The sequence below is a fragment of the Leucoraja erinacea genome, unplaced genomic scaffold (assembly GCF_028641065.1).
Source record: "Leucoraja erinacea ecotype New England unplaced genomic scaffold, Leri_hhj_1 Leri_194S, whole genome shotgun sequence".
NCBI classification, from domain to species: domain Eukaryota; kingdom Metazoa; phylum Chordata; class Chondrichthyes; order Rajiformes; family Rajidae; genus Leucoraja; species Leucoraja erinaceus.
The window spans coordinates 155,001-170,000 of NW_026576095.1; the positions used below are offsets into that span (position 1 = coordinate 155,001).

Sequence of the window (15,000 nt, forward strand, 5' to 3'; positions counted from 1 at the left end):
ACGTGCACACTCGCGCATGCACACACACACACGAACACGCACACACACACAGGGACAGGCACACACAGACACATACCCACATGCACACGCACGTACACACACGCGCACACGCACGCACGCACGCGCACACTCGCGCACACGCACACACACACACACGAACACACACACACACACACACACACACACACACACACACACACACACACACACACACACACACACACACACACACACATGCGCACACGCACGCACGCGCACACGCACACACGTGCACACTCGCGCACACACACACACACAACAACACACACACACACACAGGGACAGGCACAGGCACACACAGACACATACCCACATGCACACACACACACACACACACACAGGGACAGGCACAGGCACACACAGACACATACCCACATGCACACGCACGCACACACACATGCGCACACGCACGCACGTGCACACTCGCGCATGCACACACACACACGAACACACACACACACACCCGGGACAGGCACAGGCACACACAGACACATACCCACATGCACACGCACGCACACACACATGCGCACACGCACGCACGTGCACACTCGCGCATGCACACACACACACGAACACACACACACACAGGCACAGGCACACACAGACACATACCCACATGCACACGCACGCACACACACATGCGCACACGCACGCACACGCAGAAAACGCACCCACACACGCACGCGCACATACACACACACACACACACGAAAACGCACACACACACGCACGCACACACACGCGCAAAGGCACACGCACACACACAGAAAACACACCCGCATGTCCATATACAGACGCTGACACACACACACACACACTGGTACATAGACAGATGCATTAGCAGAGGGGGACTGGGGGTGAACAGTGTGTGGACTGACGGTGGGTTCCTGTGTTACAGACTCTTCCTGTCGAGGGGTGCGGACATCGAGGTGAAGAACCGTGAGGGTGACAGCCCGTTGGACTGCTGCGTGGTCAACTCCCAGGTGTGGTTCGCTCTGCAGCTGAACAAGCGGCTGAAGCAGGGGGTGGTCAACCGAGCCGTGCGTACAGAGAAAATCGTCAGCAGGTGAGAGAGAACGAGCGAGAGAGAGACAGGCCCTTCAGCCCACGGACACCGTGCTGGCCAGCGATCACCCCGTACATAGAAACATAGACAATAGATGCAGGAGGAGGCCATTCGGCCCTTCGAGCCAGCACCACCATTCAATGTGATCATGGCTGATCGTCCAAAATCAGTGCCTCGTTCCTGCCTTCTCCCCATATCTCCTGACTCTGCTATTTTCAAGAGCCCTTTTAGAGCCCTATCTAGCTCTCTCTTGAAAGCATCCAGAGAACCGGCCTCCGCCGCCTTCTGAGGCAGAGAATTCCACAGACTCACAACTCTCTGGGTGAAAAAGTATTTCCTCGTCTCCGTTCTAAATGGCCAACCCCTTATTCTTAAACTGTGTGGCCCCTGGTTCTGGACTCCCCCAATATCGGGAACATGTTTCCTGCCTCTTGCGTGTCCAAACCCTTAATAATCTTATATGTTTCAATAAGATGCCCTCTCATCCTTCTAGACGGGAGAGATAAGCTGTCTACAGCCAGTCACCCGTGGAGAACATGAATAGGTGACGTTTCACAGAGTGCTGGAGTAACTCAGTGGCTCAGGCAGCATCTCTGGAAAACATGGATCCTTCTTCAGACCTGAACTGAAACGTCACCTATCTTTGTTTTCCACAGATGCTGCCTGACCCGCTGAGTTACTCCAGCACTCTGTGAAACGTCACCTATCCATGTTCGCCACAGATGCTGCCTGACCCGCTAAGTTACTCCGGCACTCTGTGAAACGTCACCTATCCATGTTCTCCACAGATGCTGCCTGATCCGCTGAGTTACTCCAGCACTCTGTGTCTTTTTTTTAACTGCACCCGTGGACATCGGGTCAGGTTGAGAGGGGAGCGATTAACCAGGAATCTGAGGGGCAACTCTTTCTATACAGAGGGTGGGTGTATGGAACGAGCTGCCAGAGGAGGTAGTTGAGGCTGGGACTTTAACAGTATGTAAAATACATTTGTTAAACAAAAATGCTGGAGAAACTCAGCGGGTGAGGCAGCATCTACGGAGCAAAGGAAATGGGCAACGTTACGGGCCAAACCCCTTCTTCAGACATTTGGACAGGTACATGGATAGGACGGGTTTGGAGGGATATGGGCCAAGCGCAGGCAGGTGGGACTAGTGTAGATGGGGCATGTTGGCCGGTGTTGGCAAGTTGGGCTGAAGGGCCTGTTTCCACACTGTTACCTTTATGTAGCAATGTTACAAAATTTTGAGATTTTAAAAATCAAGTCTGCAATTTATCCCATCAGATAAAGCATAACAATAAGTTTAATTTGACACCAAATTCACTTTCATATCTCAAGTATTAAAAAAGTTATGGCCATTTTCATACTCGGAAATTAGCATCTTGTTCCCTATTGATTTTCAATGGACATTACAAAAAAGCTGTGATCTTTGATAGTCAAAAGCCCATTTCTTAAGGAAAGATTAACATTTTTAAATAGCCTAAGTGTCCAAAGATTATTCACAAATAATTCACAATAACATGATTTTTATATCTAATTTACATTAATTTATAGGCCAAATGGAAGGAATTTAGTGTTCAATTGCTGTAAATAAATGCCCATTTAAATCGGCTTTCTAGTGGGTTCATGTGAACGCGCTGGTTTAGAACGTTGACATCGCGCTGGATTAGTGCTTCAAATGCCGAGAAAAATACTGCGGGATATAAAAAGCCCAAAATGAACTACTCGCTATAGATAACTTGATATATAGGGTTATATATATGCCCCATTTAATGTAAAAATAAGGTACATACCTTTAATAGTTTGCTTTATAAAACCCTGGGGCTGCGAGAGGTTGCGGAGTGAACGTTAGCTTTTAAAACTATTATATCTATTATTCGAGGCCTATAAAAAACTAATAATAGCTTTTGCGACCGGGTCTTGCAGCGATTCTCCGTTAATGATTTACTAGGCTGAACATCTGCGATTGGAACAGCCTAGTAAAAATCGCGCTTTAAACCCGCCCCCTCCAAACAGCGCCAAAATCACACACAAGGGGTGGGGCAGATGCTCAGCCACGATTCAGGTAGGTTTTGTAACATACCTACTTTATGCCCTCTAGTTCCTTGTGTCTACCGATTCGATGCGGTTATGTTACATGATGTTTTTTTTAAGTGTTGGCATAAATTGCTGAGCCTTGGTGATTGGCCTGGGGCAAGAATATTGCATGCTTATACAAATAGCCACGGTATAAGTAGTCCCGGTGTGGTAGGGATTATGCAAGCACCACCTAACCGCAACATGTGTGAGTGCACACGCTCGCTCCCCGTCATGCCCACTGGCTGTGATCTCTGATCCTAGACTCTCCCTCGAGCTCAAAAAGGCTGGCAGTGTCATCAAAGACCCACACCATCCTGGCCACACACTCATCTCCCCGCTACCTTCAGGTAGAAGGTACAGGAGCCTGAAGACTGCAACAACCAGGTTCAGGAATAGCTACTTCCCCACAGCCATCAGGCTATTAAACTCGACACAAACAAATCCCGATGGCTCAGCACTTCAACTCCCCTCCCATTTCGAATCCAACCTTGGGCCTGCTCCATGGCCAGAATGAGCACCACCGGAAATTGGAGGAGCAGCACCTCATATTCCGTCCGCTTGGGCAGTCTGCACCCTAGTGGCATAAACATTGACTTCTCCAATTTCCGGTAGCCCTTGCTGTCTCCTCCCCTTCTCAGCTCTCCCTCAGCCCTCGGGCTCCTCCTCTTCCTTTCTCCTTTCTTCTCCACGTCCCTCCCCCCCACCCTGCATCAGTCTGAAGAAGGGTTTTAGTTCGAAACATTGCCTATTTCCTTCGCTCTATAGATGTGGCATCACCCGCTGAGATTCTACAGCATTTTTGTCAACCTGAAACAAATCTCTGATCATTAATAGACCATTATCTGTTTATTTACATTATATCAGCTTAATTATTCATGTGTGTATATATTTATATAATGGTATATGGACACACTGATCTGTTCTGTATTCATGCCTACTATGTTCTGGTGTGCTAAAGCAAAGCAAGTATGTCATTATTCTATCTGAGACACATGACAATAACTCTCTTCTTGACTTGACTTGAGCAGATTGGCCATTATAAGGCAGAATTACCAGGTTAATTCCCGGGATGGCGGGACTGTCATATGCTGAGAGAATGGAGCGGCTGGGCTTGTACACTCTGGAATTTAGAAGGGTGAGAGGGGATCTTATTGAACCATATAAGATTGTTAAGGGTTTGGACACACTAGAGGCAGGAAACATGTTCCCGATGTTGGGGAAGTCCACAACCAGGGGGCACACAGTTTAAGAATAAGGGGTAAGCTATTTAGAACGGAGACAAGGAAACACTTTTTCTCCCAGAGAGTTGTTAGTCTGTGGAATTCTCTGCCTCAGAGGGCGGTGGAGGCAAGTTCTCTGGATGCTTTCAAGAGAGAGTTAGGTAGGGCTCTTAAAGTTAGTGGAGTCAGGGGATATGGGGAGAAGGCAGGAACTGATTGTGGATGATCAGCCATGATCACATTGAATGGCAGTGCTGGCTTGAAGGGCCGAATGGCCTCCTCCTGCACCTATTATCTATGTGTCTATGACATATGGTAACAACTCTGTCACTTCTTCTTGTGTTTGAGGCAGCAGAGGTTATGTAACAGCCTCCAGGCGCTGTACCACTATATCCACTGGCTCTCCCTTGTCCATTTTCCTAGTTACATCTGCAAATGAGCCACCCATTCACTGCAGACAGACTAGACATGATTAGACCAGGATGTGTTTTTTCCACTAGTGGGAGAGTCCTAGACCAGAGGGCACAGTCTCAGAATGAAAGGACGCTGTGTGTGATGTTTGTCAGCTGGTGCGTGGAGAGGAGTCGACCAGGCGGGTGTGACGGTCTTCTTTGAAACTGCCCAAACCTGTTCCCTCATTAGCTGCGGTTTCCATTGCCTTATCCTGTGATACCGGTTCCCAATGTCCTGTATCTGAGGCAGAAACATGCGTACACAAATATTTAACGCCGCATTGATGGATTAAGTATTGAGCTCCAAACACAATAAGTAAAGTGACACAGGGAGTTGTGTTTATTGCCACGTGTATCGAGGTGGATACAGTGGATAAATGTGAGGTTATCCACTCTGGTGGCAAGAACAGGAAAGTAGACTATTATCTGAATGGTGGCCGATTAGGAAAAGGGGAGATGCAACGAGACCTGGGTGTCATGGTACACCAGTCATTGAAGGTAGGCATGCAGGTGCAGCAGGCAGTGAAGAAAGCAAATGGTATGTTAGCATTCATAGCAAAAGGATTTGAGTATAGGAGCAGGGAGGTTCTACTGCAGTTGTACAGGGTCTTGGTGAGACCACACCTGGAGTATTGCGTACATTTTTGGTCTCCTAATCTGGGGAAAGACATTCTTGCCATAGAGGGAGTACAGAAAAGGTTCACCAGACTGATTCCTGGGATGGCAGGACTTTCATATGAAGAAAGACTGGATAGACTCGGCTTGTACTCGCTAGAATTTAGAAGATTGAGGGGGGATCTTATAGAAACTTACAAAATTCTTAAGGGGTTGGGCAGGCTAGATGCAGGAAGATTGTCCCCGATGTTGGGGAAGTCCAGAACAAGGGGTCCCAGTTTAAGGATAAGGGGAAATCTTTTAGGACCAAGATGAGAAAAACATTTTTCACACAGAGAGTGGTGAATCTGTGGAATTCTCTGCCACAGAAAGTAGTTGAGGCCAGTTGATTGGCTATATTTAAGAGGGAGTTAGATGTGGCCCTTGTGGCTAAAGGGATCAGGGGGTCTGGAGAGAAGGCAGGTACAGGATACTGAGTTGGATGATCAGCCATGATCATATTGAATGACGGTGCAGGCTCGAAGGGCCGAATGGCCTACTCTTGTACCTATTGTCTATGTTTCTATGAAAAGCTAAGTGTCCCATGCGAGCCAGTCAGCAGAAAGACAATACAGGATTACAATCGAGTCAGGTCCTTTAGTCTAGGAGCAGAGACCAGAGGGAGTTTATTGTCATGTGTCCCTGATAGGACAATGAAATTCTTGCTTTGCTTCAGCACAACAGAACATAGTTGCCATGAATACAGAACATATCATATCAGTGAGTCCATATACCATTATATAAATATATACACACCTATAAATAAGCAGATAAAGTGCAAATAAACAGCTAATGGTCTATTAATGTTCAGAGTTTTGTATGAGTTGAGTTTAATAGCCTGATGGCTGTGGGGAAGTAGCTATTCCTGAACCTGGACGTTGCAGTCTGCAGGCTCCTGTACCTTCTTCCTGAAGGTAACGGGGAGATGAGTGTGTGGCCAGGATGGTGTGGGTCCTTGATGATGCTGCCAGCCTTTTTGAGGCAGCGACTGCGATAGATCCCCTCGAAGGTGGGGAGGTCAGAGCCGATGATGGATTGGGCAGTGGTCACAACTTTTTGTAGTTTTTCCGCTCCAGGGCGCTCAAGTTGCCGAACCAAGCCACGATGCAACTGGTCAGCATGCTCTCTACTGTGCACCTGTAGAAGTTAGAGAGAGTCCTCCTTGACAAACCGACTCTCCGTAATCTTCTCAGGATGTAGAGGTGCTGATGTACTTTCTTTATAATAGCATCAGTGTTCTCGGACCAGGAGAGATCTTCAGAGATGTGCACGCCCAGGAATTTGAAGCTCTTGACCCTTTCCACCATCGACCCGTTGATATAAACGGGACTGTGGGTTCCCCTCCTACCCCTTCCAAAGTCCACAATTAGTTCAAGAAGGAACTGCAGATGCTGGAAAATCGAAGGTACACAAAATTGCTGGAGAAACTCAGCGGGTGCAGCAGCATCTATGGAGCGTAGGAAATAGGTAACGTTTCAGGCCGAAACCCTTCTTCAGACTCGGATGCTTCTGCACTCGCTGAGTTTCTCCAGCATATTTGTGTACCTTCCACAATTAGTTCCTTGGTTTTGCTGATGTTGAGAGCCAGGTTATTGTGCTGGCACCATTTGGTCAGTCGGTCGATTTCTGACTCGTCCCCATCAGTGGTGTCATCAGCGAACTTGATGATGGAGTTCGCACTATGACCGGCTATGCAGTCATGAGTATAGAGTGAGTACAGCAGGAGGCTATTTATAGTGTACAGATACATGATAGGGAATAACGTTTAGTACAAGGTAAAGCCAGCAAAGTCCAATCAAGGATAGTCCGAGGGTCTCCAATGAGGTAGATAGTAGTGTTCAAGAAGGAACTGCAGATGCTGGAAAATCGAAGGTAGATAAAAGTGCTGGGGAAACTCAGCGGGTGCGACTGCATCTATGGAGCGAAGGAAATAGGCAACGTTTCGGGCCAAAACCCTTCTTCAGACTGATGTGGGGGGGGGGGGGGGGGGGTGTGAAGAAAGGAAGAGGAGGAGCCAGAGGGCTGAGGGCGAGCTGGGAAGGGGAGGAGGCTACAGGAAATTGGAGAAGTCAATGTTCCGGAAATTGAAGAAGTCAACAGACAATAGACAATAGGTGCAGGAGTAGAGCCAGCACCGCCATTCAATGTGATCATGGCTGATCATCCCCAATCAGTACCCCGTTCCTGCCTTCTCCCCATATCCCCTGACTCCGCTATCTTTAGGAGCTCTGTCTTAAAAGTATCCAGAGAACCGGCCTCCACCGCCCTCAGGCAGAGAATTCCACAGACTCACCACTCTCGGGAGAAAAAGTGTTTCCTCGTCTGCGTTCTAAATGGCCGACCCCTTATTCTTAAACTGTGGCCCCTGGTTCTGGACTCCCCCAACATCGGGAACATGTTTCCTGCCTCTAGCGTGTCCAAGCCCTTAACAATCTTATATGTTTCAATAAGATATCCTCTCATCCTTCTGAACTCCAGAGTGTACAAGCCCAGCCTCTCCATTCTCTCAGCATATGACAGTCCCGCCATCCTGGGAATTAACCTTGTGAACCTACGCTGCACTCCCTCAATAGCAAAAATGTCCTTCCTCAATGTTCTGGAATTTGAAGTAGTTCAGCACTGTTCTCTGGTTGTGGTAGCATGCTTCAGATGACTGATAACAGCTGGGAAGAAACTGTCCCTGAATCTGGTGGGACACTTTTGCACCTTGTATTGTAATCTAACACTGTTTATAGCGTGTCCAAACCCTTAACAATCTTATGTTGAGAGAATGGTGCGGCGGGGCTTGTACAATCTGGAGTTTAGAAGGATGAGAGGGGATGGAGTAACTCAGCGGGTCAGGCAGCATCTGTGGAGAACATGGATAGGTGATGTTTCAGGTCGAGACCCTTCTTCAGCCTGATGTCAGGGGCGGGGGCGGGACAGAGATAGAATGTAGTGGGAGACAGTAAGACTGGTAGGAGAACTGGGAAGGGGGAGGGGACGGAGGGAGAGGGAAAGCCAGGGCTATCTGAAGTTAGAGAAGTCAATGTTCGTTCCGCTGGGGTGTAAACTACCCAAGCAAAATATGAGGCGCTGCTCCTCCAATTTACGGTGGGCCTCACTCTGACAATGGAGGAGGCCCAGGACAGAAAGGTCGGATTGGGAATGGGAGGAGGGGGAGTTGAAGTGCTGAGCCACCGGGAGATCGGGTAGGTTGAGGCGGACTGAGCGGAGGTGAGCAGGGGAAACGATCGCGAAGCCTGGGCTAGTTCGGTTCGTTTGTCGTCTGCCGGTGTTGCGTTGCGAGGTGACATTTTGTGCCTCCTCCTGTCTCAGGGACATCGCGCGCGGGTACGAGAACGTGCCGATACCCTGCGTGAACGCGGTGGACGAGGAGATGTCTCCAGAGGACTACAAGTACATCTCCGAGAACTGCGAAACATCCACCATGAACATCGACCGGAACATCACGCACCTACAGGTACCCGCACCCCCTCCCCCACCCCCGACACAACACTTTATTTTTAGAAACCTTTAAATATCAATAACTTGTGAAATATAACATCAAATTTGAACGAAACTTGATACGGACGACCATGGGAAAAACCTGACTAAGGCAGAGCAAAAGTCTTGGCGATATTGTGCACCGTTTTGCCGAACTTCCTTGAGATCACAGACAGACAAACAAACAAGTTGAGAATTTTAATAGTATACTAGACCAAGGGCAGACCCGTTGGGTCTGCTCCCCCAACGCAGCCGTTCCCTACCCGTAGCCCCCACGGGAGACATGGTCCTCCAACTCAAGCGGCTCAAGAATGAGCAGTGCGGCTGGTTTTAAATGGCGTCTTTGAGGCGAGATGCGGGCGCCAACAGCCGTTATGGTCGCTGGCCAGCAGGAAGCGACAAAATGAGTGAGTTGGGGGCGGGGGGGGGGGGGGGGGGGGAAAGGATTTAATGAAAAATGTGGACATAAACATAACAAAATCTAATGAGGAGTGGATAGTTGGAATGAAAAGTGAAATGTCTACCCAAATGGCTGCTTCTATGGGTGAGATGCCAGTTTATTTTTGAAATATTGGGGGGGGTGGGGGGGGGGGGGGAGAAGGATTTGATTAAAAACGTGTACTTAAACACGACGAAATGTAATGAGGAGCGGATACTTAGAAAGAAAAGTGAAATCTCTACCGAAATGGAAAAGACGTTGGCGATTGTGCGTCTGGATTCGGAGTGGCAAGGAATCAAAGGATGAAATGCAGCTGGCAGCCGTAAATGGATCCATTCCGATTGGACATCTGCGAGCATCGGCCATTCCGATTGGACATCTGCGAGCATTGGGCATTGTGACATCACATGATGGAACGAATCAAAAGGCAGAAAGGCAGCCGGACGGGAGCCAGTTGGATGACACGAGAGTTTTATATAATAATAGATAGATAGATAGATTCTGTGCAATATCTTATCTTCTGTCAATTATTTTTATTACTTTATTGTCATTGTCGTGGTGCTTACAAATAAATTCAGGCGCTCCGCTTGAGCGGAGATCAAATGTACAAGGTAAAACAGAACAATAAAATATAAATTGTTCATACACTCACATGCGCCTACTGTGACACAGACTCACACACGCATACACATTATGCCTACGTATGCACATCTACCAAAATATAAGATATTGCACTCAGAAGGTCATAGTCAAAAGATAAGATATTGCACAGAATCTATATACTATTAAAAGTCTCAACTTGTTTGTCTGTCTGTGATCTCAAGGAAGTACGCCAAAACGGTGCACAATAGCACGAAGATTTTTGCACCGCCTTAGTCAGCTTTTTCCCATGGTCGTCCGTATCAAGTTTCGTTCAAATTTGATGTTATATTTCACAAGTTATTGATATTTAAAGGTTTCTAAAAGCCAACTTTGACAAGATTTTTACTGTTAAAATCCTTCCTGCCAGCTTCCAACAAACTTCGATACATTGCAATACAGGAACACTCTGCTTCCACGAACGTTTCACCTGAATGGGATGTCACAGTCCTCCACCCGACATTTGCAACAATGTTGCCATCATACAACACTTACCCCGCATCACCCCGATTCTGGGCTCTCTCCACTGGCTCCCAGTACTTCAAGCTCCTCCTTTATGCATACAAAGCCTTTAACGGGCTTGCCCCCACATACATCAATAATCTGCTAACCCACCATTCCATCTTCAGGTCCCTCAGATCGGCCGACTTAGGGTTGCTGAACATCCCGCGGTCTTAGTTTAAGCTCAGGGGCGACTGCGCTTTGGCGGTTGCAGCTCCTAGACTGTGGAACAGCGTCCCTCTTCCCATCAGAACTGCCCCCTCTATCAACTCTTTTAAGTCGAGACTTAAAACTTATTTCTACTCACAAGCGTCTCTTGAGGTCCTCTGAGGGAGCACTGTATGTATGTATTTATGTATGTATTGTTAGATCTATGTACCATTGTATGTAGCATGTTAGTACCTGCACTGATGTTTAAGCACTTTGTTCAACGAGAGTTGTTTTTCAATGTGCTAGAGAAATAAACATGACTGGACTTGACTTACTCCATCTCCTGGCTGGACAGGAGTGGGGGGGGGGGGGGGAAATTAGTATTGCATTTGGGGAAGTACAATTGGAATTTTTTTTCAAAGTCGAGTGCTGGGGGAAGCAGGGGAGCGCTGGAATCTTACCTTGGGGAGGGGGTTGAGTTGGGGGAGCACGCCTCCTGTGTTACGGACCCAACGGGTCCCACTTAACATAGAAACATAGAAAATAGGTGCAGGAGGAGGCCATTCGGCCCTTCGAGCGCACCGCCATTCATTGTGATCATGGCTGATCGTCCCCAATCAATAACCCGTGCCTGCCTTCTCCCCATATCCCTTGATTCCACTAGCCCCTAGAGCTCTCTCTAACTCTCTCTTAAATCCATCCAGTGATTTGGCCTCCGTGACAGGGAATTCCACAATTTCACAACTCTCTGGGTGAAAAAGTTTGTCTCACCTCAGTCTTAAATGGCCTCCCCTTTATTCTAAGACTGTGGCCCCTGGTTCTGGACTCGCCGAACATTGGGAACATTTTTCCTGCATCTAGCTTGTCCAGTCCTTTTATAATTTTATATGTTTCTATAAGATCTGCCCTCATCCTTCTAAACTCCAGTGAATACAAGCCCAGTATTTTCAATCTTTCCTCATATGACAGTCCCGCCATCCCAGGGATCAATCTTGTGAACCTACGCTGCACTGCCTCAATCACAAGGATGTCCTTCCTCAAATTAGGAGACCAAAACTCTACACAATACTCCAGATGTGGTCTCACCAGAGCCCTGTACAACTGGAATACACTTGGTCTAGTAGTATTATAAAAATAAATATTATAAATGAATATATATCAGTTTATATGGCACTGATGGACCAGCAGCGCTTTACTGAGGGCAGAGCAAACAAGTGATACAGCGTGAAAAACTGGCTCCTCGGCCCACCGCGTCTGTGCCGACCAGCGATCACCCCGTACACTAGTTTAGTTTCACTGTTGCACCGAACACCACAGCCCCACCTGGCTTGGACCCCTAATTTGAAGAAGGACATTCTTGCTATTGAGGGAGTGCAGCGTAGGTTTACAAGGTTAATCCCCGGGATGGCGGGACTGTCATATGCTGAGAAAATGGAGCAGCTGGGCTTGTACACTCTGGAGTTTAGAAGGATGAGGGGATATCTTATTGAAACATATAAGATTATTAAGGGTTTGGACACGCTAGAGGCAGGAAACATGTTCCCGATGTTGGGGGGGTCCAGAACCAGGGGCAATTTAAGAAGAAGGGGTTGGCCATTTAGAACGGAGACGAGGAAACACTTTTTCACCCAGAGAGTTGTGAGTGTGGAATTTTCTGAGGGTGGTGGAGGCCGGTTCTCTGGATACTTTCAAGAGAGAGCTAGACAGGGCTCTTAAAGATAGCGGAGTCAGGGGATATGGGGAGAAGGCAGAATGGGGTACTGATTGCGGATGATCAGCCATGATCACATTGAATGGCGGTGCTGGCTCGAAGGGCCGAATGGCCTCCTCCTGCACCTATTGTCTATTGTATATTGTCTATTGATTTAGGATGATCAGCCATGATCACATTGAATGTCGGTGCTGGCTGGAAGGGCTGAATGGCCTCCTCGTGCACCTATTGTCTATGTTTCAATGTTTCTGCACTGTATCACACTGTGTCCGCACTGTAACGAGTAGTTTCTGCCAACGCGTGACTCTCTGTTCTGCTCCTCCCACAGCACTGCACATGTTTGGACGACTGCTCCTCCAGCAACTGTCTCTGTGGCCAGCTGAGTATCCGCTGCTGGTACGACAAGGTAACCATCCCTGCAGCTGCCGCTTCCTGTCCCGCTGGGGCGGCCGACTCTCCCGCACCCCAAATAAGGTCAAAACGCAGGACAAATTCCCCGCGGCGATTCCTTGGCCAACTCGGAGTAGGCCATTCGGCCTCCTTCCCAGTTTTTGCAACAAGAGTTTCGGCCCGAAACTTTGCATATTTCCTTCGCTCCATAGATGCTGCCTCACCCGCTGAGTTTCTCCAGCATTTTTGTCTACCTTCGATTTTCTAGCATCTGCAGTCCCTTCTTAAACACTCTCGCACAAGCCTACTTTTTCTGCCTCTTCATTTCTTTTTCCCACCCTCCCCCTCCCCCTCCCGACATCTGTTCGAGCCAGCACCGCCATTCAATGGGATCATGGCTGATCATCCACAATCAGTACCCCGTTCCTGCCTGCTCCCCATATCCCCTGACTCCGCTATCTTTAAGAGATCCATCTAGCTCTCTCTTCAAAGCATCCAAAGAACCGGCCTCCACCGCCCTCTGAGGCAGAGAATTCCACAGACTCACAACTCTGTGTGAAAATGTGTTTCCTCGTCTCCGTTCCAAATGGCCAACCCCTTATTCTTAAACTGTGTGTGGCCCCTGGTTCTGGACTCACCCAACATCGGGAGCATGTTTCCTGCCTCAAGTGTGTCCAACCCCTTAATGATCAGTCTGAAGAAGGGTTTTGGCCTGAAACGTTGCCTTTTTCCTTCGCTCCAAAGATGCTGCTGCACCCGCTGAGTTTCGCCACCACTTTCGTGTACTTTTGATTTTTCCAGCATCTGCAGTTCCTTCTTAAACCTTTAATGATCTTATATATTTCAATAAGATCCCCTCTCATTCTCCTAAACTCCAGAGTGTACAAGCCCAGCCGCTCCATTCATCTCAGCATATGACAGTCCTGCCATCCCGGGAATTAACCTGGTGAACCTACGCTGCACTCCCTCAATAGCAAGAATGTCCTTCCTCAAATTAGGGGGCCAAAACTGCCCACAATACTCCAGGTGTGGTCTCACTAGGACTCTGTACAACTGCAGAAGAACTTCTTTGCTCCTATACTCAACTCCACTTGTTATAAAGGCCAACATCCCATTCGCTTTCTTCACTGCCTGCTGTACCTGCATGCTTACTTTCATAGACTGATGAACAAGGACCCCCAGATACCGTTGTACCTCCCCTTTTCCCAACTTGATGCCATTTAGACCGGGTCGCTGCGTGACTGGACAAGAGGCGACGAGATGACAGGCATTTGAGGTCCCAGTCGCTGTGAGTCCTGGGCGAGGTGGTGCAGAGAATGTTTGGCATCCAATGGGGCCTTGCACACCAGCCTGTGGGTGAAGTACTCTCTGCCAAAGATCCTATAGTGAGCAAGATCGATCACTCGACGAAAAAGACATAGTACGGTCATGGGCAGATTCGTGGGTAATTTTAGACCCCATTTCCGTAACCGGCTTCCGTCTCCGCACCAAAGATCCCATTGGATACTAGTGTGGAGACAGAAACATCCTCGTAAAAAATAAAAGTTATTTGGTAAAAATCTTCTCCTCATTTTCAGAATGTTAATTTATTAACACAAACTGTTCCCCCGCAACGTTGATTACACTGCGGGTCGGGTCGGGACGGGTTACTGAAATGGATGAAAAAAAGGTCCAAGTTCCGTTCCATTGCGTACTGCACGTCAGCCCATTGCATTTAGCAGGAGTGGTCTATCTTGCTCCGCTATAGGATCTTTGCTCTCTGCCAAGCTTGGCTGGTGACATACCAGCGAGCACCGGTAGAAGATCCGTCGGAGTAGGGCCTAGGCAGACCGGAGGTCCGTCACCGTTGCCGTCGGTAACCAGCTCCTCTGCACCGCGAATGTTTCCAACGATGATGAATGGGAGTGTCTTGCCGCTAACCTCCCCCCCATTCATCTTTGCAGGATGCACGACTGTTGCAAGAATTCAACAAGATCGAACCGCCACTCATCTTCGAGTGCAACCAAGCGTGTTCCTGCTGGAGATCGTGCAAGAACCGCGTGGTCCAAAGTGGAATCAAGTGAGTGTGGACGCGGTCCGCTTTCAGAAACATAAAAACTTAGAAAATAGGCGCAGGAGGAGGCCATTCAGCCCTTCGAGCCAGCACCGTCCTTCAATGTGATCATGGCTGATCATC

General features: G+C 48.3%; 1 protein-coding gene across 1 annotated transcript in view; it reads left to right on the forward strand.

The window, feature by feature from the left end:
- The window catches only part of ehmt2 (euchromatic histone-lysine N-methyltransferase 2), a 76,843-nt gene that overhangs the window by 52,400 nt on the left and 9,443 nt on the right, over positions 1–15,000 (forward strand). Inside the window, exons 25-28 of the mRNA XM_055666123.1 lie at positions 938–1,105; positions 8,827–8,971; positions 12,763–12,840; positions 14,768–14,883. Of these exons, the coding sequence (XP_055522098.1) occupies positions 938–1,105; positions 8,827–8,971; positions 12,763–12,840; positions 14,768–14,883 (507 nt within the window). The remainder of the gene's footprint in view (positions 1–937; positions 1,106–8,826; positions 8,972–12,762; positions 12,841–14,767; positions 14,884–15,000) is intronic.